The sequence below is a fragment of the Phaenicophaeus curvirostris genome, chromosome 2 (genome assembly GCF_032191515.1).
Source record: "Phaenicophaeus curvirostris isolate KB17595 chromosome 2, BPBGC_Pcur_1.0, whole genome shotgun sequence".
Lineage (NCBI taxonomy): Eukaryota > Metazoa > Chordata > Aves > Cuculiformes > Cuculidae > Phaenicophaeus > Phaenicophaeus curvirostris.
The window spans coordinates 16,548,571-16,573,831 of NC_091393.1; the positions used below are offsets into that span (position 1 = coordinate 16,548,571).

General features: G+C 40.3%; 1 protein-coding gene across 1 annotated transcript in view; it reads left to right on the forward strand.

Annotated features, from left to right (window-relative positions):
• Positions 1–25,261, forward strand: part of COL9A1 (collagen type IX alpha 1 chain) — a 70,379-nt gene that overhangs the window by 6,975 nt on the left and 38,143 nt on the right. The window contains exons 5-15 of the mRNA XM_069850935.1: positions 5,163–5,559; positions 13,471–13,548; positions 14,315–14,335; positions 15,493–15,567; positions 16,128–16,163; positions 16,273–16,335; positions 19,131–19,184; positions 19,793–19,828; positions 22,282–22,305; positions 22,552–22,605; positions 25,107–25,160. Of these exons, the coding sequence (XP_069707036.1) occupies positions 5,163–5,559; positions 13,471–13,548; positions 14,315–14,335; positions 15,493–15,567; positions 16,128–16,163; positions 16,273–16,335; positions 19,131–19,184; positions 19,793–19,828; positions 22,282–22,305; positions 22,552–22,605; positions 25,107–25,160 (892 nt within the window). The remainder of the gene's footprint in view (positions 1–5,162; positions 5,560–13,470; positions 13,549–14,314; positions 14,336–15,492; positions 15,568–16,127; positions 16,164–16,272; positions 16,336–19,130; positions 19,185–19,792; positions 19,829–22,281; positions 22,306–22,551; positions 22,606–25,106; positions 25,161–25,261) is intronic.

A 25,261-nucleotide genomic window follows, 5' to 3' on the forward strand; every position in this document is an offset into this window, starting at 1 on the left:
CTCTTCTCCCAAGTAACAAATGAGGAAATGGCCTCAAGGTGCACCAGGGGAGGTTCAGATTAGATATCAGGAAAAGTTTCTTCATTAAAATGTTTATCAGGCACTGGCAGAGGCTGCCCAGGGAGGTAGTTGTGTTCCTGTCCCTGGAGGTATTTAAAAGACTGGTAGACAAGGTGCTCAGGGATGTGATTTAGTAGATGACAGGTATGATTGGACTCAAAGGTCTTTTCCAACCAAATGATTCTATGACTCTAAAATGGCTTAATAAAATAAGGAATTATTTTGTAGTATTCAAATCAAAACATAGTTCACCTCTTAAAATACTTGCTGCTCTCTATGGATCCTGAAGTCAGTGGGACAATTCAGGCCTTCTACCATCTAGCTAGATGACTTATTTTGGTTATATTGATGCCTTGGTAGGACTTGGCCTTGAAATCTTAAAGAAATCTTCCTGGTAAGCACTCAAGGTACAGCATTAATAAGACTCTTAGGTACTTATGAAAAAGATCAAAAATAAAAGTAGTATTTCAGAAATTCCCTTAGATGAACTACAAATGTTTCACACACTCCACCCCAACCTGCATTTAGAAAAATTAAACAAGGATTCAAATATCTGATAAAATATTGATCTGATCATGCACTCATTTCACACTTAGATTGGTTGATAATAGTTCTGAATATACAAGGAAAGCAGGACTGGACTGCTACCTTACAAATTTAAAATAGAGAAATGAATTAAAAAGCTGCTCTGATGGCTTATATCCCTGAAAAATTGAAATGGGTAGGAAATAGGTCAGGACTTAATTTGTCCTGTGTACTTGAAATTATTTTCCATATTAATTCTTCCTTTGCTAATTTCCATGATTCTGAGTTTAAAATTACTTGATTTACTTCCATTGGTTGGAATTCAAAACATTTATGTTAAAAAAGGGGGTTGTTAAAAAGGAGGTTGTAGAGAGGAGGGTGATGGCCTCTTCTCCCAAGTGACGGGGGACAGGACAAGAGGGAATGGCCTCAAGCTGCACCAGGGGAGATTTAGGCTGGACATTAGGAAAAAAATTTTCACAGAAAGGGTCGTTGGGCACTGGCAGAGGCTGCCCAGGGAGGTGGTTGATTCACCTTCCCTGGAGGTGTTTAAGGCACAGGTGGACAAGGTGCTAAGGGGCATGGTTTAGTGTTTGATAGGAATGGTTGGACTCGATGATCCGGTGGGTCTCTTCCAACCTGGTTATTCTATGATTCTATGAAAAGAAATCTGTGGAAATAATTTAAGTGCTTATGTAGTCATTAGCTGTTCAGGAAGATTACAGAATTCAGCACTCTTCACTCTGCAAGGAAATGGACAAATAACTTCTAACCTCTCTATAACTGTTTATCTTAATATCAGGATAAACTTCTCATGGCTTCCAAATATTTATAATTTTAAATTGCTGACTTCAGCAGGGTTTTTATCTATGGAAACATGACAGGATTTGGTAAAAACTGTGTACTGAAATACACAGTGATATCACTAAAGACAGTGAACTTGCTTTTCATTATTGTTGGAATAACTGAGATGAGAAGCTGTCTCTGCTTTGCTTGTGGAATTACAGGTATAATTACAGTTCCCCTCAGGGTACCCTTCCAGTGATGGCTCATACTGTGCTTAGTCATACTGAGTCATGTTTCTGATACTGAGTCTTTAGTCTAAAGTCAGCAGCTCTTCTGATTGGTTATTAAAAGTTTTTAGAAATGTGAATATTTATCTATGTTTGTGTACTGACTTCTTAGCATTACTGTTCTACATACATTTTTTATAATTTAGTTTTCTTTTACGAGTGTCAGAAACTCTTATACAATTTTCTCTCCTGTGCATATCACTTTAAAAATTTAACATATTTATTTTCTATTTTAATTTCTAAAAAAGAAGGAGGACCGTTATGATGGCTTGTAAAGGACTAATGTGACAGATAAATATGGTGCAAATATTCCTTTTGCCAATATGGTTTAAACAATCTTCTAATTGAGAAGTGTAACTATATTTACTTACTAGTTTGTCTGTGTTATGTTGTTTGTTTGGTTTTTTTTTTCTCCAGTAGTTATGTCTGCTTAGGTGGGGAGAGAATGTATGTGGTATTTTCACCAGTATTGCCATGACAGCAAAACTTAGCAGTGCAGACAGACAATGAAAACCTCTCTTCTGAGGCTCTGGGATTAGCAATGCCTCCTTTAGCTGCAGAGCTCGGTGTATCAGATCCCCCAGAGTCACTGAACTTGACAGAGAGAAAGTGGAATGTCACACAGAGTCTAGTTTAAAAATTACCCAACGATGTCACCTTCAAAACAGGAGAAGTAAAACCAGTACTTGTGCAAGAACAAACAGTGGGATTCAGCAAAAGAAGGGATAAATGACTCAGGTGAGCCAAGTTTTTAGCACCAGAGGGCAATGAAATACTTGTTTAAGAGAGATCATAGAATCATAGAATCACCAGGTTGGAAAAGACCCACTGGATCACCGAGTCCAACCTTTCCCATCAAACACTAAACCACGCCCCTCAGCGCTTCATCCACCCGTGCCTTAAACACCTCCAGGGAAGGTGACTCAACCACCTCCCTGGGCAGCCTGTTCCAGTGCCCAATGACCCTTTCTGTGAAAAATTTTTTCCTAATGTCCAGCGTAAACCTCCCCTGGCGGAGCTTGAGACCATTCCCTCTTGTTCTGTCATAGAATCATAGAAATGGAGGAAGAAGGACACTGAGGGCCATAAAGGATGTGCTGAACTGGATCAGGAGCTTAGCAAGAGACCAGTACATGTCTGGGTAGGAAGAGAAAGTATGTTGCCAGAACAGGAAAGAATATATAAATACATTGTTTAAGCTAGAAGTCTAATAAAAGGTTAGGAGACAGCAGCATACCCTGGAAATGGTTCAGAACAAGAGGAAAAATACCATGGCTGTGCATTGGCATTTGCATTTAAGATGACAAGATGGAAACTGAAAAAAAACCCAGACAGCAAAAGAAAACAAGTTGGACAAAATCCTGTCAGGCAAATCCAGCTGGGACAGATTTGCTGCATCTTCAGTCAACGGGGACACAGGTCATAGCAAACCATTGGCAGTTTAAAAATAATGGCAAGAACCCCCTTCTCCCACCTTGGTATATATCCACGCTTTGTGTAATGAGATGGTTTTCCCTCCCCACCCCTCCCATACACCAGCTTTCAGGTGTATGTAAAGAGTTGTCAAGAAAGAGAAGAAACACCAGCATTTCAGGCAGTTTAATAAGCTGAGGCTGGTGCTGCTGGTTCCTCAGTTCTTACTGAAACCTTGCCGAGGCTGTGCCGTCGCCTGCTGGAACATGATTGCACTACATCTTTGGACATTTAAACACCAAACTACAGGCTGTGGAGGCTTTATCTGGAAGGACTTTCAATTGCTGAATTGATCAAACATACAGAATAAGAACTATTTTGTTGGGGGGGTTTGTGGTGTTTCTTTTTTCTTTTTTTTTTCTCTTAGGCTAAAGCCTGAGGTTCACTAATGCTGGCTAAATTGCTGCTGAGATAGGACTGATCTGCCACACAAAAGTGATCTTTGTTGAAAATGCCTACTTGCCGGAGAAATTATTCTAATGAAAGCTGGTGACATAACAGCCCTGCATTTCTCCATGCTTAAGGGATTTATTCAAACACAACTTATTGTTAAATATGGGTATATGGTAAATAATGTATTGTTGACAACTGGATTATGACATTACAATGTTATGATCCATAGAATATGAAAAGGCATGTTTCTTAATTATTCTACTGGATTCACTGTCACGTTAGAGATAAAAAAAATGATATTACTGTTTTGCATAAAGACACAGTCAGTAGCACTTGTTGAGTTTCCAAACTTCACATTATAGGACTTGGAAAAAAATTAAATATTTTCTATGCAGCAAATCTGTTTGCTGCTACTTGTAGTCTCACGGCTGAATGTTGCCAGACATAATACATTTTTACTGTGAGTTCTTACTAAGCGTATATTTGTCAATTAATGATTTGTTGAATGATTTCTGCTGGAGTTATAGATAACACGTTATCACAACGAGTAATGTTAGACTGAACAAGGTAATGAATCCGCAAAAGATGTTCTTAGGTCTTCAAAACCAAATCAGATCTGCACTGAATCATAGAATAGTTTGGGTTGGGAAGGACCTTAAAGATCATCTAGTTCCAACGCCCCTGCCATGGGCAGGGACACCTCCCACCAGCCCAGGCTGCCCAAGGCCCCATTCAACCTGACCTTGAACACCTCCAGGGATGGGGCAGCCACAGCTTCTCTAGGCAACCTGTGCCAGTGTCTCACAACTCCTTCTTAAGTCAAGTCTAGATCTGCCCCTGTCCAGTTTATACCCGTTCCCCCTTGTCCTATCTCTATTAGCCTTTGCGAAAAGTCCCTCCCCAGCTTTCTTGTAGCCCCTTTTGGGTACTGGAAGGTTGCTATAGAACTCCTTGGATCCTCCTCTTCTCTGGGCTGAACAAGCCCAGTTATCTCAGCCTGTCCTCATATGGAAGGTGCTCCAGCCCTCTGATCATCTTTGTAGCCCTCCTCTGGACCTGTTCCAACAGTTCCATATCCTTCTTACATTGAGGATTCCAGAACTGGATATAGTACTCCAGGTGGAGTCTCACAAGAGAGGAATAAAGGGGCAGAATCACCTCCCTTGACCTGCTGGCCACGATTCTTTTGATGCAGCCCAGGCTACGGTTGGCCTTCTGGGCTGTGAGTGCACATTGCTGGCTCATGTTGAGCTTCTCATCCCCCAGAACCCCCAAGCCCTTCTCTGCAGGGCAGCTGTCAATCACATCAAGCCCCATTCTGTACTGAAGTCGGGGATTGCCCTGACCCAGGTGTAGGACCTTGTACTTGGCCTTGTTGAAGCTCATGAGGTTCTCACAGCCCCACTTCTCCAGCCTGTCCAGGTTCCTCTGGAAGACATCCTGTCCTTCTGATGTGGCAACTGCACCACTTAGCTTGGTGTCATCTGCAAACTTGCTGAGGGTGCACTCGATCTTGCTGTCTAATGCTTGGTTAGAATACGGTTGCACTGAGTAACTATCTCTCCTTACTCTGTGGTAAAATGTGGAACTTCACCGAACAGCTACTCAATGAATGTACTGTATTTTGATCCTACACAGTGCCATATATTCCAATGGATTGCCTGATGAGTATTCCTTTCTAACCACATTTCGGATGACTGGGGCCACACTTCAGAAATACTGGACTATTTGGCAGATTCAGGATTCTTCAGGAAAAGAACAAGTTGGAGTGAATGTTAATGGTCAAATGAAAAGTGTTGAGTTTTCTTATAAAGGAGCAGATGGAAGTCGCCACACTGCATCATTTTTGCACTTGCCTTTCTTGTTTGACTCCCAGTGGCACAAGCTTATGATAAGTGTGGAAGCAACCAGTGTCACGCTTTTCATTGACTGTATTAAAATAGAAACCTTAAACATAAAACCAAAAGGAAAAATCAGCGTTGATGGCTTTGCTGTGCTTGGAAAACTGAAAAATAATCCTCAAATTTCTGTTCCGGTAAGTTCCAAAATATTTTATTACTGCAAGAAGTGTTTTATAAGCTCTTTAAACTTAATCTTTTTTGGGGGAGGATGCATCTTCAAACGTTTTCTGAAAGTAGAAGTGGCAGAAAATAACAACTACGTAAGTACTAGCTTTGCTTTCAAAATACTGCACATTACATACACCTGCATAAAGTAAAGGCTAGTAATTTATACTGCACTTCATGCTGGAAAATATAATGGTTTTGTCCCATGGTGACATTAAATTAAACTTTATAATTTGGGAAGGCTATTTCTGAATTCACTTTGTAGAGTAAAAGGAAATAGTTTTAAAACACAATTGAAAAAATAGAGAAAACATTGCAAAGTTCCATGTATTATCCTGCTCCTTATCAAAAGGATCCTCTTTTAGTGTGTTAGGGACACATGAATGGTAAGATACCCATATATAGGGTACTGATTTCAAAATGAGTAGGATGTCAGAAGAGAATCAGATACTAATGTATTCTAACCGTATTCCCTATCCCTACACTGAAGTTCTGCATCAACTTTGGAATAAGGAGAGTGAAGTATGATATAATATTTTAACTATATTTCACATTGTTTGCAAATAATGTGGCCACGGGATAACCAGCATTTTTTAAACTTGAAAGGGGAAATGGTGCAACAAAAGAAGCATTTCCTGCTTCATCACCTCTGTATGTATAGGTTACCGTATTGCATTGTATGGAAAAAATTTTACTTGAAAAATGATGACAGCAAGCTGCACCAGGTATTTGAAAGTGATTGCCTAATACTTTGCTATAGATGTGGATTAGAAAATATCAATAGCTGAAAAGTTACATTAATCCTGTGGAAACAAAAGTTAGTCCTTGAAATTGTCCTTCAAAAGTAATCAGCTGGTGCTGGTAATGTAACGATTAGCTGCATAGATATTTTAGCTTTGCTGTCTGGTCTGAGGGGTACTGGTGGATGAATGGATGGATGGGATAATGAAAACATTACATGCACCATGCATGTAAGCAGCGTGAAAAAAATTCTGTTGTTTTCCTCTTTGGAAGGGTATTTAGATTAAATGCACAGAGAGCTATAGGTATCAATGTAATATACTCCTAGTGTACAATGCTACAGTAAACCATGTCTTTAAGTTAGACAGAGTCATTCCTTTAAAAACAAGGAGAGTTCCTGCTGCCTGTTGAAATGATGATTAGAAATGTCAGCCTACAAATGGGGAGAGAGGTGTGTATTAAGTCATCTTGGCAAGAATTCGGATATCTCCCCCTTCTCAGCTGGTGCCCTGGCTGACCTTTGCCTAGGATTAAAGAAGTCAGGAAAAGCAGCAGAGGAAATCTGAAATTTTATCCCCCTTCCTCTCTAGTCCAAATTTTGCAGAGATTTGCTCCTTTCAGCACAGTATATGAATGAGGAACACTAATTACCCTGGGCTTTTCAGGCATCTGGTGGGGGAAGAGTGTCTAGCATTAAGTTCTGCCTTATCTATGTTTAAGCACTTATGTCACTAGGTACTAGAGTGAAGCTATGTTAAATATAGGACATCCTTCTTCAAGGATGAGAGGACAAAACAGAATTAAGTAATTTTTACAATTCATGACTAAAGATGCAAAATATTTGTTTACACCTTTAGCACATTTCTGGAAAATTCAGTTGTATTTAGTGTATTTTATGACAAAAAATCAAATCTTTGTATAAGGTAGTTCTTAAAACAGGAATATGATGCATGTTTTCTGGGCAAAAAGAATAATGAAGCACTGGAACAAATTATCAGGGAAGGAAAAAGGTAGGTATCATATTACATTTTTAAACAGAGTCTGGATAGCTAAAAATACCCTTTAGTTCAGACAGCACAGTGGGTTTGACATAGGACTCACCAGATTGAATTGCCTGTGTTATGAAGCCAAAAATTACAGTGGTAGTGGTCCAATCTGATATAAAATACATATTTAAGGAGACCATATTCTCTGAAATTATGGCTGAGAGAGCTGGGGTTGTTTAGCCTGGAGAAGAGGAGGCTGAGGAGAGACCTCATTGCTCTCTATAACTACCTGAAAGGAGGTTGTGGAGGTTTGCTGGCCTCTTCTTCCAAGTGACAGGGGACAGGACAAGAGAAAATGGCCTCAAGCTCCACCAAGGGAGGTTTAGGCTGGACATTAGGAAAAAATTTTTCACAGAAAGGGTCATTGGGCACTGGAACAGGCTGCCCAGGGAGGTGGTTGAGTCACTATCCCTGGAGGTGTTTAAGGAACGGGTGGACACGTGGGGCATGGTTTAGTGATTGATAGGAATGGTTGGACTCGATGATCCAGTGGGTCTCTTCCAACCTGGTGATTCTATGATTCTATGATAGAGTACTAATTTTAAAATGGCTTTTTACATTGCACAACTTTCTATTTTAGCCTCTGCATTGAGTTTCTCTTAAACTGCATAAATATATCCAGAGATATTCCAGGCTAATACTTTAACTTGTGTGACTATACTCAGTTTAAACACCTCAACAGATTTGGTTATTCAATATGTCTTAGGCACTATTTCTAATTTTTTTTCAGGCATTGTTAAAGTATATTAATTCTAGTGGTGTAATTTTTAAAGGACATAAATTTTGAGTTTCCTTTTCCTTTTCTTTTTTTTTGCAGCATTCTGTGAATGCTCTATTTATCTTACAGAATAGGTCAGCTTCTTATAGGTGCATGGTAATACATGTCATCGTAAAAGAGAGCTTTTATTGCTTGATGTTACTATGATTGCCTAGAAGAATGATAGAGTTCCATTAGAAACTATGGCTTGTCTTTGAGCGTTTACAAAGATTTATTCCAGGATTTCTAGAATTTTTTTTATGGAGGGAAATTTTTTATATAGTTTACAGTTGCATTTTATCTTTTTTTAGATAAAAAAGAAAATAGCTCTTTTATCTAAAAGTTTCATATAATCCACTATTAACTCTAAACAATACAAGTTATATCATCATTTCACAACTGAAAAGAAATTACTTCTTAAATCACATTTGTTACAGAAAGGTAAGGACATTCATTTCTTACTACTCAAAGATTAACTGCCGTGAAATTATATAAATTGCCTTAGTTTCTGTGATATCGAGGCATTACTCTGATTTTCTCATAACAGACACTGAATGCTTTGCTAGAAATTATGCTTGGTCATTATTTAATTGGAATTTAATGCTGCTAATTATTTTAGGGCAGTTACATGACTTGTAACGTCTAAGAGGAAGCTGCTTATCAGTATTTGCTGAACAGTGATTAATTTCTATCATATAAAAAGTCAGGTCTTGGGGTTTTTTTCCCCCTGTGAAATCTCACATTCGAGGCTGAACCCTTGCTATGGAAAGTCAGAATTTTCTGTACTGTTCTAAGGCTTTGAAAAGAGATACAAGGAAAGTCAAGCTCTAAAAACCCATTACAGAGACGTACAAAAAAGGATAAAACATGCATAAAATACAATAGCTCTAGAATGAGGTATGTTTAAATATATGTAGCTTATTCTTGGTCACTTAACAAATGTACAGTCAACAGCAGACTTACCTCGGGGGGAAAAAAGAAAAGGTATCGTTGATGAAAAATTGTAGAAAACTTTCACCTAAAAATTGCTAAGCTGAGTTGTATTTCCCCTGAGCCAACAACCCAGCAGGGTACAGGGGGCCAGTTCTCCCAGAAGGGACCTACAAAGATCTGCTGAGAGCCACAGTTTTCCTTAAAGCCTATGACACAGCTAAATGCTTCCCTGTGACTGATGCTATGCTGAAAATACTACCCTTGATTCTCATTTACATCTGAACCTTCACCTCTCCCACCTAAAGCACTAATAAGACAACTGAATTGCATAGTTGATATCAAGATGTGCAAAGCTGTGGGCGTTTGCAGGCATTTCCATAGAACTTAGAGGAAAACGGTGAATAGACAGATATAGGTAATCCAATTACATCTGTACTGACTAAGAAATTAAGATGAAATGGAAATCCTATAGGAATCTTGGAAAACAGATGTCAGTAATATAGAATCATGGAATCACAGAATAGTTTGGGTTGGAAGGGGCCTTAAAGATCATCTAGTTCCAACCCCCCTGCGATGGGCAGGGACACCTCCCACTAGATCAGGCTACCCAAATATGGACTATGGGTCTTAAATGCCCCTTGGTCTTAAAAGATTACATTTTTAATAACTTTGCGTTACGATTAGCCTTGATTTATCTGAGGTTAATTTCTGAGATCTTTGTACCCGTATTTCATCTGTAATAACATTCTGTGCTGATATCGATAGAACATCTACATGAGATATCTTCAAAATAGTGGCATCCTTTAATTCAGTTTAACATAATCAACAAGATCACTGTGAAATACAGGGGAGGGAGAAGGTACTTTGACAGTAAAGCTAGGACGTATTTGCCCTTCTCTCACTTCTAAATCAATGGAGGCCAGTCACACCTTCTACTACTTTGCCAACAAAAAGGGTTTATTTTTAATTTTAAAAATGTCAGGTTTGATCATATTTTTTGCTTTATATAGACTCAGTAACAAAAGCTCTAAGTAAAAAATGTACAGAGCAGCCACAGTTTATTTCTAAAAAAGTAATGCTTTTAGAGCAACTGTGAACGAAGAAATGTCAAATTAAAGCTGCATGTTCAAAATATTTCAACAGCTTTTACGCTCATATTATGGTACAGTGTTTTGAAAATAATGCTAGGTATTTTTTCTGTCTCATTTAATCAGATAAATTTTTTTTCTGTGTGTCTTAAACTCAGGAGTACCAGGTTTTGCTCAATGCTTACCACTCAAATCCCATCGAACAAAACAAAGTGATAGGTTGGCCATTCAAGAGCATTGTAACAACACATGTGAGACACTAAAACGATTCCCTGGCTCAGTGAGTCAAGTTCACACTCTAGCAACAGTCACATCTTATAATCTCATTTATAAATTTATTTCTATCTTAATATTGATTATGTTCAAAGCTAAAAAATCGGGTTCAAACTTAAAATAATTTATATGCATTTGCAAGGAAGCGTTCTCTTAAAACACAAATATTGGCACTTGGACAGTCATGCATTGAAGTCTAACTCAACCAAGTACTTAGCATTTTATCATCTCATATCTTTCTCACCTTAGTACAGAAGCCACAGACACACACAAGAAGATAAAACCAGAAGATGCAATGTTATCCACATAAAACCCACCAGAATGTCCTGATGTAGATATTGGCTGCTGGTGATGTCTTAAAAATGACATTTTCAGTGTTGACAGATTTTGTATGATGTTATAAGCTGAAAGAACAGCTCATGTCCATTTATTTCAATTACAGTTGTTACTGATTAGCATTTTTGCATAACCTTTAACCAGACACTTCATTTCAGGCATCCAGTTCCTTCCTTCTGTCCCATGCAGAATGCTCTCTAATGTGGCTATTTTGATTTAAATAATCTGTCTGCACTATATAAGAATCATGAAGTAAAAGCAGGCTTATTCAGTGGCATCTGTCTGCCTTTTCCACAAACCCACCCCTTCTTTATTAACACGTTTTGCTCCATCTACTTCCAAACTTACAATTTCTGTAGTACAGGAACTATTTCCACAGCCTCACTCATTTGGTCTTGTGAACGAGGGAAGCTTTCTAAGGAACGAAGCATGAAACCACACAATTTCAGGTTATACAGAGATTAAATTTGTGCAGGCAACCTTAATTATGGTATTTCCTAACTACTGAATGAATGGGTTTTCAATTTTAATATTAATAGGCTTTAATTTAATATTAAACACACAAACTGAAAAAGTAGAAATTCTGTCACTTAAAACCTTGTCTATCTTAATTTAAAGCAGAAATAGATTATTATTTAAATCAGAACTAGATTATAAACTGCTTTAGAGCCAGTTATGGACATGGACCTCTTTCCCTCTGCAACTGAGCTTCAGAGGTGAATAATATAGAGTCCCAGGACTCAGAATCTAGTTTTATGGTATGAAATAAATTATTGTATAGGAATCCTTTGATCCCATTTTTATGCCTCCCAATACTCTTATTTTTATTACAGTATTGCTCCCTTGTAGTATTAAACTCTAGTATACATTCAGTTCTTTTATATGTATACTATGACATTCAGTTGTCTATTATTAAGGACTGAGAAAGGTTTTAAAATGAGAACTGGATTAAGGAGACTGAGAATCCACTCACAGATAGTGGTGTTTGATAGCAGAAGAAATGAGGTTACTGCCTCTTTGTGCTCCAGTGTCAGCACTCTAAGAACCATGATGACTGCAAAGTAAACAGAATGGTAGAGATGTGATAGTGAGGATTTCAGGAGTGGTAGCGCTGAAGTGGTAAAGGTGAAAGCATAAAAAAAAAAAAAAGCAGCAACTTGTGGATATGTGGGTGTCTTGCAGAGATATTAAAGGACTTAAGACTCAAAGAATTTATTAGCTCTAGCAGTCAGTGTGTAACTAAGTCTACGTAAGGATGGTGGCAGGAGAAGAAAGCGTCTCAGAATGACAGTCTGCCTTCTGCATCAGTTATCGGTTGGGACTGAAGAGAACAATGAAGTATCCCAAAGGGAGCACAGAAGGCAGACAGAAAGCACAGAGACATTGTGTTGTGGAAGGGATGGTGAGGAGCTACTTTAGCTCAACTGAAGAAGAAAAAGAATAAGAAGAAAGACTCAGAGAATCAAATAAGGAGTGAAAGTCCCCAGACACTCACTTCTGTTTTCAGCTTCTCAGAATAAAACAAATCTAAGTCTTTTCCACAACAGGGCTCTATGTTGTAAAAATAAAAAATCCCAGACTTGCTTTTCCCCCAACTCCTCAGCCATCCATAATGAGAAGAAAGGAATATGAGCCTCTGAATTTTATCATCAAACTGTGAAATCTCTGGATAAACCACTCATGAGTGGTTCAAAAGCCAATCTGATACTGTGCAATGAGAAGGGAAAACAATGCAGAACTTTAAAAGTTAGATATAATAAATATGCACAGTCTAATATGCTTCTGGTACTTAAAATTCCATATGATCCGTTATATACCAATGGTTATACCTCTGAAGGTCTATGTTTGAGCCATTCAGTAACTTTTAGTGGAGGATATTCTTTTTAATCTATATAGTGCAAGTGAGATTTGGTTGCAGCTTCTGAGAAGAGGTTTGCCTCAATCCTGTGTCATTTTCCAGTGTCAAATAAAAAAAGAATGTGTGAGATTTCACAGGCATATATGACTCGGTTGCGGATTGCTGGCAGTGTGCTTATGATCCTGCTTTTTGAACCTCTCACACTAAGACCGTGCTTCTGTACTCAGACTCACCATGCTTCATGGGCACAATTACCCATTTAGAGAAAATCTTTTTGTGTGTCTAATAAAACCACCACACAGCACAAGGAAAAATACCTGTGCTTATAAAGAACACATGAAAAAATGACATGTGAGGAATCTCACCTTCTCTTGAGATCCCTTGGCAGCTTTATGCCCCGTCTTTAAAAGATCTCTTCTATTAGGGGTGGGAGAACACAGGCTGAAGCACTGCTCTGGACTGAGCTCTCCAATATGCCTATAAATACTATCACTATGTTTATGGCCTCAGGTTGCACCAGGGGAGGTTCAGATTGGATATCAGGAAAAAAATTCTTCATGAAAAGGGTTCTCAGGCACTTGTAAGGGGCTGCCCAGGGAGGTGGTTGAGTCACTATCCCTGGAGATATTTAGAAGACAGGTAGATGAAGTGCTTAGGAATATGATTTAGTAGTGGACAGGTACCGTTGGGCTTGATGATCTCAAAGGTCTTTTCCAACCTAGTGATTCTCTGATTAAATACCTGCCTTTTAGAACATGCCAGTATCTGCCCAGGCTTCCTCCTCCTCCACCTTCAGCCACTGCGACTCCCCCATCCTGAATTAACGTGATCTTCATCTCCTTTGCCAGTTTGAAGTCCAGTGGATGGTGATTCACTGCGACCCTCTGCGACCCCAGCGAGAAGGCTGCGGAGAGCTGCCTGCCCGGGTGAGAGCCCTGTCCTGTCCTGACCTGATCTGACCTGTCCTGTCATCCTGTCCTGTCATCCTCCTGACCTGTCATCCTGACCTGTCCAGTCCTGTACTGACCTGTTATCCTGTCCTGTCCTGACCTGTCATCCTATCCTGTCCAGTCCTGACCTGTCCTGTCCATCCTGTCCTGTCATCCTGCCCTGTCCTGTCCTCCTGTCCTGACCTATCCTGGTCAGGACATCATGTCATCATGTCCTGTCATCCTGTCCTGCTCCATCCTGCCCTCCCCACAAGACCCTCATTATTTTCTCCCCGTTTCTAACCCCGGGATGCCGATTTTCCCCCCCACCTGCCTGGGATTCGGTGCCTTTAGACCTCCAGCTCCCCCTCTCAGCACAGGCACCTGACTTCAACCCCCCCGTGCCCTCCTCCCTCCCCCCCGGGGCTCCCGAAGCTGCTCGGGGCCGAGACACCCGGGGCCGGGGGGCAGGCGAGGGCCGGTGCCCGGAGCTCCAGCAGCAGGACGAGGGGTTAAGGCGGCGCTGGCGCTCAGTCCTCCCCTTGGCAGCCCTCAGGTTTCCTCCAATCCCCGCCGCCCTCCCCGGGGCTCCCCGAGGGGCTGCAGCCCGGCTCGCTTCTCCTCGCTCGCTCTGCCACCATGGCCCGGGCTGGGCTCCTGCTCCTGGGGCTGGTCCTGCAGTTTCTTTGCCTCTGCGTGGCTCAAGTAAGTTTATTCTGACTTTAACTTTCTTTCTTTTTTTTTTTTTTCTTCTCCCTCGCAGATAACTCAGACAGAAATCGAGGTGAGTGCAACTAATGCTGGATGGACTGTTACTGGGAAGGCTGCTGCGGCTGAGGGAGCTGGGGGTGTTTAGCCTGGAGAAGAGGAGGCTGAGGGGAGACCTCATTGCTCTCTACAACTACCTGAAAGGAGGTTGTGGAGAGGAGGGAGCTGGCCTCTTCTCCCAAGTGACAGGGGACAAGACAATGGGGAATGGCCTCAGGCTCCATCAGAGGAGGTTCAGGCTGGACATGAGAAAAAAATTTTTCATGGAAAGGCTCATTGGGCACTGGCAGAGGCTGCCCAGGGAGGGGTTGAGTCACCTTCCCTGGAGGTGTTTAAGGCACGGGTGGACGAGGTGCTGAGGGACATGGTTTAGTGTTTGATAGGAATGGTTGGACTCGATGGTCTCTTCCAACCTAGTGATTCTATGATTCTGTGAAAAGGTGTCCCAAGCAGCGCTGCTCTGGGGAGTCAGCCCCTGACCAGTCGCCCACTCACGGAGCACTGTAGCGGGGCTGTGAGCAGAGTTTGCTCCAAGGAGAACAGAGCTACTCATTATGGGTACAGAGACCTGTAAAAGCCTTTCTCTAGGTTTTCATAGCTTGGTGAGGCCTCCTGCTTCCCCCTTGGGACCCTGATGCTTTGAGAAAGTGCAACAGGAAAAATGCTGAGCCCATCAGTGAACCAGGGAAGGGGCTGTTACAAGTTTTCTTGACTTGCATGAACTCTTAGGAAGACTGTCTCCTTTGTGCTGGCTGAATGAGTAACTAGAGTAGCTTACTGAATGCCAGTGCTTCAGAGATCACTGTTTTTACTCCTGCCACCCCATCACTGCCGTATGGCGTTCAGATCCTGCTGGATTGGGAAGTCGAGCCCCCCCTGCCTTGCCCTGGCCCTGCCAGCATCGCAGGGCAGCTGAGCCCAGGGAGGGGGCTTTAACATCTCATCCCTGTTCTGCCCACGAGGGAAGGGTTGCTGGTTATTGCAGCAATAGCTAAGATGGGCTGTAGAGCTATGGATCCTGACACGTGTGGAGTGAGGACACGGCTCCTTGTTGCCACTGTGACCCCTTGACCAGCCCATAGAAGCCCTCTCTCATTGTGCTGCCACCTCCAACTGTCTCTCACAGGTTTGCCAGGATCTAATTTCTCCTTTTTTTTTCTTATTCTTTGTCAGAGAGGTCTCCCTGGTCCACCAGGGCCCCCAGGGCCACCGGGGCCGCCAGGAGTTCCCGGTATTGATGGCATCGACGTAAGTGTTTCCTATGCCCTGCCTAGGAAATAGGAAATGCCTTAGGATGTACCTACAATGTCCTTGGTGTCCTCATTAGACTGTGAGGAGTTTGAATTTGGCTGCGGATCCACACGGGAATTAATGGGTCTCTTACTCTGTAGGAGGCTGGGGTCAGGGGGAGAAGGTGGCTGTTCAGATTATCTCTGACACGGAAAATACAGGATTGTTTATTTTGTGTAATCAGCATCATATGTTGTGATTATTTGCCTTAAATGCTGTGTGGGAATTTCATAATTCTTATCTCAAGAGGGATTATGTATCACTCATGCTGAAGCATAAGGATTTGTGGCATTATTCCTGATAGGAGCTACTATGTATTTTCCCCCAGTTCCCATCAGAAGCTTCTGTGATTATTTCTGTTAGTCTATAACAGAGATCGTGTGGGTTTATATTGATTTCCTATGATAAGAATCAGTTTAGGATTATTTGTGATAATCTGAAAATCAGGGTTTTTTTATAAGGGACCATAAAAGGTCACTGTAGCTATGACTAATACCTTCCTTTTCATATCTTGTTAGGGGGAGAGAGGTCCGAACGGCCCCCCTGGTCCACCGGTGAGTGATTTCACCTACTTTGTGTTTGCTTCTGCAAGAGAAGAGCTTTCAAGTTTTATTTCTTCTTCCCTCTTTGAAACATACTTAACTGTCCATTTAAATCCTGAAGGGTCCAGATGGGGATGCGGGCAAACCAGGATCTCCTGGCCTGCCTGGAGAGCCAGGAGCTGATGTGAGTATGCTTTATTTTCTGGAATTTCCTCTCTCTCTTTTTTTTTTTTTTTTCTTCTTCGGTAAAATACTTGGTGCTAGTCTATTTCTAGAGACGCATGACCTTCTTTTGAGGTCTCTGGCTTCCTCACAGCTGCCTAAGAGTGCTAGTGGCGCAGGTGTGGGAGAGGTGCTTTTCTCCAAGCTGAAAGATGCTCTCCTGGAGGAGGGTGGCTGGGACAGCAGCTGAGGAGCAGCATGAGGGCTGTTGGGTGCTTGCTCTGGAGAGAACGCTGGGCAGTGATGCTGCTGGGAGGAGGCTGGAATCAGCCTCAAGTCAGAGCCCCACTCCTTGCGGAGGGTAGAGCAGGGTAGCAAGGACAGGAGGAGTGATCTGTGCCCAGGTGTGGGCAGGAGCGCCTGCTGCGGTTACCCTCACAGTCATCCCCAGGCTTGGGCAGGCTGTACTGGCCACCTCAGGGCAAAAGGGGTGAGCAGGGGTTGTTTTGAGTCATTTTAGGTCTTGTTCCTGCAAACAGAGAAAATAATAGTGAGGAAAAATCAGATCAGCCCTAAAGAACTGATGTTACAGTGGAGTGCTATTAAAAAAACCCCAAACCAACAACCAAAGGACCCATAAGGATCATCAAGTCCATATCCTGTCCCTGCATAGGAGAACTCCAACATTCACAGCATGTGTCTAAGGGCATTTTCCAAATGCTTCTTGAATATTGTCGGGCTTGGCACCATGACTGCTTCCCCTGGGAGCTGTTCCAGTGTTCCAGCACCCTCTGGGTAAAGAACCTTTTCCAAATATCCAACCTAAACCTACCCTGGCACATCCTCCTGCCATTCCCTTGGGTCCTATAATTGGTCATCTGAGAAAAGATATCAGTGTCTGCTGCTCCTCCTCCCCTTGTGAGGAAGCTGTAGATCACAATGAGGTCTCCTCTTCCCCAAGCTGAACAGACCAAGTGACTTCAGCCACTCCTTGTATGGCTTCCCCTCTAAACCCTTCAACAACTTTGTGGCTTTCCTTTCAAAACTCTCCAGTAGCTTGATATCCTTTCTATACTGCGGTGCCCCAAACTGCACACAGTACTCAAAGTGGGGCTGCACCAGTGCAGTGCAGAGCAGGACAATCGTGCCCCTCAGTCGACTAGCAATGCCATGCTTGATGCACCCCATGACGTGGTTGGCCCTCTTAGCTGCTAGGGAAAACTGTCAGCCCATGTTCAACTTGCTGTCTAAATAACGTAGAAGAATTAAGTTTCAGCATCATCTAGTGCTGATGGCCTGTTAGGTTATATCTCTTGAATAAATTAGTGACGATAAAAATACCTCTATAAACTTTTGGGAAACCATTCACGTCTCTCTTGAGAGCGATGTTTGAAAGTATTTCATGCTGTGAAGCAAGGTTGTTACATTAGTGTTTAGATCTTATACCAGGTGGCAGGCAAGCTTATGCTTAGTTTATTTAACTTGTAGAATATTTCTATAATTTAAAACATAAAAAATAAAGACTCTGTGCAACAAACTAGTGTAATAGAGAATATTGCAGGCAATATAAATGAAAAAGCCTAGTTTTTACTGAAGACTACATTACTGTTAAAGGTTAATTTTTAATTTACTTTTGAAAAAAGATTTAGTGGACATGGAGCTGAAACAGTCTTTAGTTAGACTATTAAATTTTCAAATCTGGAAGAGGGAAGGGGCTTGCCGTGAGTGATATCTCACACCATTTTATCTTGAAAATAATACAGGATCACAACCCATTTGTACATATCAAAGCCCCATAAAAATCATTGCCTTTTATAATGTTTACTTAAGTCATGGGGTTTTTTTCCTTGCCACAATTCATGGTAACATAACTGGGTGGAACTGAATGTTACAAACTCATCTCAGTTTTTAGTATTTGTTCACACTTCTGTATTTTTCCTCATATTAGTGGATGAATGACACCGTAATATTAGAATACTGGGTTCTGAAATGGTGTACCTTTTTTATTTTCACTCGAAGGCAAAACATGAGACCTTCTTGTACTCCCACTGTGTATTCAACTTTTAATTGGGGTTTTAGATTTATAATACCCTTTTCCATGTTTAATTAGTGAGACAGTTCCGACTTTTTAAATCTCATTTTTCTTTCACAAACTATTTCCATGTCAGGTTTAATGGACCAAGTAAAGATACTGTACAGTAATTGACTGTAATGATCATGTAAGCTTTTGAAAGCAAATTTTCAGAGAAAACACCCTTTGGGGTGAACACTGAATTGCTGGAAGTGTACCAAAATAGAAAAGTTTTGGGCAAATGTAAAAGTAAGCCTTTTCTTATGGATATATATATAAATTTCTAAGCCATATAAGTTGTTACATTGGAACCAAAGAAAACAAAAGAACTCCAGGTGAATTTGTAGTTACGACATCATGGTTGATTTTTACGTTTAGCCAGATAGATGAATGGGGTCAATGAATGATTTATTTGAAATGGAAAGCACTGATAGTTTTTAATGTGAGCCATGAACTAAATTTATCAATCTCCTACTGTGAGAAAATAATATCATTTTGAGATCGTGTGTTTAGTTTAATTGTGATTTAAATGAATATTTACAGGCATTGATGTTTGTCACCAGAAGGTAGTACTTTGAACTTGGGCAGTTCTTTCTGTGCATGTAAATAGGCATTTGAATTGTGAGTCTCCTGCAGTTGCTTATCTCATTTAATAGCTTCATTATCCTATGGTTTAGAATGTCTTCTGTTGCGATTATGAAAACAACATAACTTTTGAATTAAGATTGTATACATTACTTCCAAAGGGATTGACTGGACCTGATGGCTCACGTGGAGCCACGGGACCTAAAGGACAGAAGGTAAGAACAAAATTTTACACGAAATGATGGGCTTATTTATTTATTTTAAGCAGGATTTTTGTTTGTCTCTATGCAGCTAATGGCATACTCCAGCCTTTCTGACAATATTAAAACATCTCTAGAATACAGACCCATCAGGCCTTATTCACACATCACAAAGCAGCTTCTTTTTCCCCAGCCAGCAGTAGGGAATTATGGCATTATATTCATGAGATTAAGATTGAGAATCTTCAGTAATGGTGAGGCTCTTTCAATCTTGTTGTACTGCTATTATGTCATAGTAACACCCAGTGGGAACCAAAACAATCAAACCTGACTTGGTCAACAATCAGACAAATAAATATACAGCAGAAGCCAGAGTAACCAGCATATTTGAAATATTTTTCTGGGGGGAAAAAGAAGGCCTGAAGCTTTATCTTTTTAGTATGGAAAGTCTTTTCTTTCTATCAAGTCTCACTGAAACCAACATAGGGATAATGAAGTGAATAATACTTGCAGAATACATACACTGAATAGTACCCTCCAAAAGGTGAGAACATCTCCCTGTATGTTGTTTACAAAACTTTATGCTAATGCCTCTTGAAAAACTCAACTCTTATCTTTTAAAGGGGGAGCCAGGACTGCCTGGTGCTCGTGGCCTTCCGGTGAGTAATATATTTAGTATATGAAGAGGCTTTTTAGACCTTAAGGATCAATATGAAGGATTCTTACCATTAAATGTAGTGAACAAAAGCCATAAACTGTTTAAGAACTTACAAAGAACATGTAAGATATTAAGGTAGTACACTAAGGAACCTTGTATGTCAAAGAGTGCAGATATTTCTGAAAGGCCACTTTTGGTTTCCATGCTGTACAAAGGAAGGGAGCATGTGTGTTGTGGTCAAAGTTTTGGACGTGTACCATTGCTTTGCATCTCTTTGTGCAAATGCTGTAGAGACAGGAGAGCCTATATTTTATTTGCATAGATTATTCTACAGTTATTTCTGTAGTAGGAGTTTCAGCTCCTTGCCATGTATGGAATAACTGAAGTTTAAATGTTGCAAGGGACGTCCTGTGCTGTTCCACATGAGAACAAGACAAAATATGAGAAAGGATTTGTGAAGAGCACTGTTCCAGGTGCCATGCAGATGGATTTATTATCCATCTTTCGGAGCTGAAAGTAATTGTGAATTTCACAAGATTGAAGAAGTGAATGATTGCTGGCATGTTGAAGCTTAGATTTTATAGGAAACCAGGAAAAAGCTACACGAAAAACACTAGTGGAACAAGGTTACTAGTGTGAAGTTGTAACAGGACTGTGCGTAATTAAAATCTAATTAGAATTTAGATCTATTTTGGAGAAATTATTGGAATTATGTAGAAGGGACATTTTAGGAAGAAGCCCAGTAGCTCCATGGTTGTTAGCCCATATGTGCTGAATCCGTATGGAAAGACTAAAGCTCAGAACAAATTTCTCTTGAGGAAATGCTGTCTGTACAGGCTTTCCTTTTGATGAATAGCTTTAAGCTGCTGAAGAAATAGAGCAGTTAGTGGAAGTTTCTCAAAATGGCCAATACCAGTCATCTCTCCTTTAGTGAGATTAAATTTAGAGTGAGTAATGAAACATAGTTAAAAAACATAATAAAAGAAGGATAGGAGTGGTAATACTGTTGTGTGATGGTTCTGATTCTCAGATTCAGAGGTTTTTTTTTTAAGAAGCTGTCAGCAGAAGTGTGAAGTAGTGAGGTGTTTAATCTTTGCAGGCCTTTGGTTTGATCCATGAGACCATGCTTGAGACCACGCTTACTAGAAACATAGTGAACACACTTATGAGTCCACATACTAGTTACATGATTAACTGAGTATTTTGGTGTAATTATGCACTGCTTTGAATTCAGTCACTGGCCTTTTGTAGGTAAAGTAGATTCCAGATGGTTATTCAAAGACTTATTTTCTCACGAAGTCCATTTGCTCAAATTGTTAAAATGCGCAATGCAAACAGAAAGCCAAAAGCTTTGGCTACAATATTAATTGATTTGAAATTATTATCACTGTTTTTCAAGCTCATCCAGTGGCACTTGTTGGACTTCAGGTTAACTGAAAGAAAAAAATATCTCAAGTTTTACTTAAAGTGTTTGCTTTCAGAGGCAAGTGATGTTTCAATATTGGATATGTGATGCAGTGAAAGTTTGGTTTGTGTAGTCAAATATAGCCATGTATAATATAATGAACTGCAGCAAGGGAGGGTTAAGTAGTAGCAAAGGAATTTTGTAGGTTTTTCGAGAGGAAAAAGTTCTGTCCTTCCATGTATTTACTGGTTAAAATGGAATTACTTTAATCAATGCTTGAAATTTTCCTTGTGTTATACCAATATTTCTGAAGACAACCTTGCAGATACAGTCTTAGTGTGATATTTTGTGGCTTTTAAACTCTACTCGATGCAGACGCTTTATTACATCTAATGTCCTGGGGGTTTAAGTTTGTTAGTAATTTTATATGGCGATGTTTTGTGTACGTCACTGATATTGTTCTCTGTAAAATTGTTGATTTGATTTAGTAATGCAAGTCTGAGGGATCAGTTTTCTTAGAAATCGTGTATTGTCCAAGTAGGCAGGAACACATTTGTGTCTTGGACACTCTTAATTAAAATGATTAAGAGCAGTACTGATGGAAAATGTAAACAGGAGAAGTTTGATGTTCTTTCTGATTACCAGAAAGCACTGGTTTAATGGATTTAGACCTTGGGAAAGCACTGACAAGTGCTGTTAGAAGGAAATTATTACAGCACAGATGTGCTTATCGTGGTACTTGATAATTGGCTAAAACCAAAAGCTTCAATGTGTTAATTCCTTTGTGGAAGTGTGTGTGTTTGAAAATGTGTGTGAATGAATGCTACGGCAAGGCAACTTAATAAATAATTTAATTTTTCTCCTGATATTGATCACCTAATAATAACATTGATATTTAACATCAGTTAAACAAGTTTTCAAAATGATTTTGCAAAGTGAAAGGGTTTTTGTACCTTTTTATTCTGAATACTCTGTTCTTGGCAAACAGCTTGACTAGGTGTGACACCCTCCCCCCACTTCTGACCTTTTTCTATTTTTTTCTTTCACAGGGCAAGGGACTTCTTGGACCACCTGTAAGTATCATTTTACAATTCATAAATCTATTGTTTAACGAATCTGTTTAAACATTCGACAAAGCTCTTATACTGTAATAGAAGTAATTCAGTGGAAAAAAAAGAGACTCAGTCCAAACGTTCTATGTCTGTTATGTATTGAAGGCATAGTTTGTTGTCTGAGAGAATTACATGTTCTTATTCCTTGGGTGCTTGTTATAGAGGTATTTTGTCGTTTAAAGATACTCTTTAACTTGGTTGTTATAGGGCCCAGCTGGTGCAGCAGGACTTCCCGGGGAAGTAGGTCGTACTGGTCCACCTGTAAGTACTACCATGTTTGCTAAAAATATAGTTTTATTCAATTGCTAGAAGGTACTTACAGAAAAAATGAATAATTACTATGCCATCTAAACACTATTTGGGTTATAGCAGCACTTGAAAACATATTTATTTTTTCTCTACGGGGACCACTGGTAGAGGGAAGATTGTGTTTGAAGCTCATCAGAAACAAGGAACAATGAATAACACAAAGTTGGGGCATCTACTAGATTAGAATTAAGTGTTTCATATCGTGTTCCAGAAGTACAGGAAGTCTAAACCTTGACCTTTGATGCAGACCTTTAGCTTTACTCCTGTCTTCTCACATATACATTATGTTACATGACCACATACTATTTCTGTTTTCTGTTTGCATATCAATGAACACGGCAATTCAGTGTTTCTTTTTAGTCCCATTTTAAGTGTGACTCCATCTACTGACCTTACTGCTAAACTGTACACTCATTTTCAGCACACTGTCATATTTTGACTCCATATCCCACTGAAATGCAAATGGAAACCAGTTGTTAATTTCTTTACTTGAAATCTGAAATAACATTAAAATTATCTTTAACAAAGCCTACTTTTTAATGCATAACTATCCATGTGTGTGGCACTCAGTCATATAAATGAGTATAAATAAGAATATTAAGAACTGCTGGCTTGTTTCGGAAGATGATCCATCTAGTTCACCATCTTCTCTGCAGCAAGGGCAATAACAGGTACCTAGGGAAGTGTACAGGCTATTTGTAAAATGACATTTTTATAGAATCATTAAGGTTGGAATAGACCTCTAAGATCAGTCAGTTCAACTATCAGCCCACCACCGCTGTGCCTACTAAACTATGTCACAAAGTGCCACGTCTGCATGGTTTTTGAATACCTCTAGGGGAGGAGACTCTGCCACTTGCCTGGGCAGCCTGTTCCAATGCTTCACCACCCTTTCAGTAAAGAGTTTTTTTCTAACATCCAATATAAACCACCCCAGCACACCTTGAGGCCATTTCCTCTCATCCAATCACTTGTTACTTGTGTGAAGAGACCAGCACACACCTTGCTACTGCTTCCTGTCAGGTAGCTGTAGACCGTGATAAGGTCTTCCCTCAGCCTCCTCTTCTCCAGACTAAACAATCCCAGTTGCCTCAGCCACTTCTCATAAGACTTGTGCTGAAGACAGTTCACCAGCTTTGCTGACCTTCTCTGGTGAGGCTCCAACACCTCAATGTTTCTTGTAGCAAGGGGACCAAAGCTGAACACAGTATTTGAAGTGTGGCCTCACAAGTGCTGGGTACAGGGGAACAATCACTTCCCTACTTCTTCTGGCCACACTATTTTTTGTTATTAGCCAGGATGTTGTTGTTCTTCTTGGTCACCTGAGCACACTGCTGGCTCATGTTCAGCTGACTGTCAACCAGCAACCCCAGTCCTTTTCTGCTGGGCATTTTTCCACCCGTACTTCCCTGGGCCTTTGCATGTGTTTGTTGGGACCAAGGTGCAAACCCCAGCTCTTGGCCTTGTCAGACCTCGTACAATTGGCCTCAGCCCATCAGTCCAGTCTGTCCAGGTCCCTCTGCAGAGCCTTTCTGCCCTCAAGCAGATCTACACTCCAGCCCAATTTTCTGTTATACCATCCCACATTTTGGCAGTTGGCAGTTCAGGAACTGCCTGAATCAGAAATTGCATCTGTGCTGCCTTTTTCAAAAGCCTATCCTTCACTAGTGCAGTCAGTCCCTTTTTTAATACATTTATATCATGGGCCTCTGTAACACATTGTGATAATGAGTAATTATCCACCATGTGGAAAAGAAATATACCTTTTTACTGTTTTTAAACCTATAGCCCTATAGCTTGTGCATTGTGAGAATTAGTGAATAACTTTTCCACATTCATCTTGTTAATTTCATTTATGATAGATTGATTTCATAGCATATCAAACATAATATTGAAATGACAGTATTAAGTTAAAAGGTGGTCCTCGTCAAAATATTAAATTTATTTTAATTAAAAACATTTAGAAAAACATATGTGCAGGAGTTCTGTGTTGTGTTTACTTCTGAAAACCCTGAACATCAAAACTTCACAAATGGCAGATTTTAACTTGGTAAATTCATCTGGGGCTCTGAAAAAGGATATTTTTCTACTCTCTGTGATTTGGGTATTTCTGCCAGTTACTAAGATTCTTTTAATTGAGAACTTAATTAGCAGTTATGAGACAGAGGAGTGCATAGATGAGCCTGTGGTCAGATGTTTCCACTTTTTAAAGCAGCTGAAAATGTATTTGATTTTTTGTGGCTCCTGTTCCACAACGTGGCTCCAATTCTACTCAAAAAATCAGGTTTCCCTTTCTACTATGGGATCCATGTTGTGGATTTACTTTTCAACTTGCTACCTAGTCTGTCCTTCTGTAGCTACTCAATTTCTCACTGTTGTTGTGTGGTATGAATATGTAACTGCTGATTGTCATTATTGCTATGAATCCACAAACTTCTTTTACCCATTTTTAGGGAGATCCAGGAAAAAGAGGGCCCCCAGGGGCCCCAGGACCACCAGGCCCTCCTGTAAGTGATTGCCTTTAATATGTGCTGATGTCTCTATTAGGTATTTTTTCTGCTTAGAGAAAACTTCTGAAGTACTATAGCTGAATCTTGACTTCAGGATT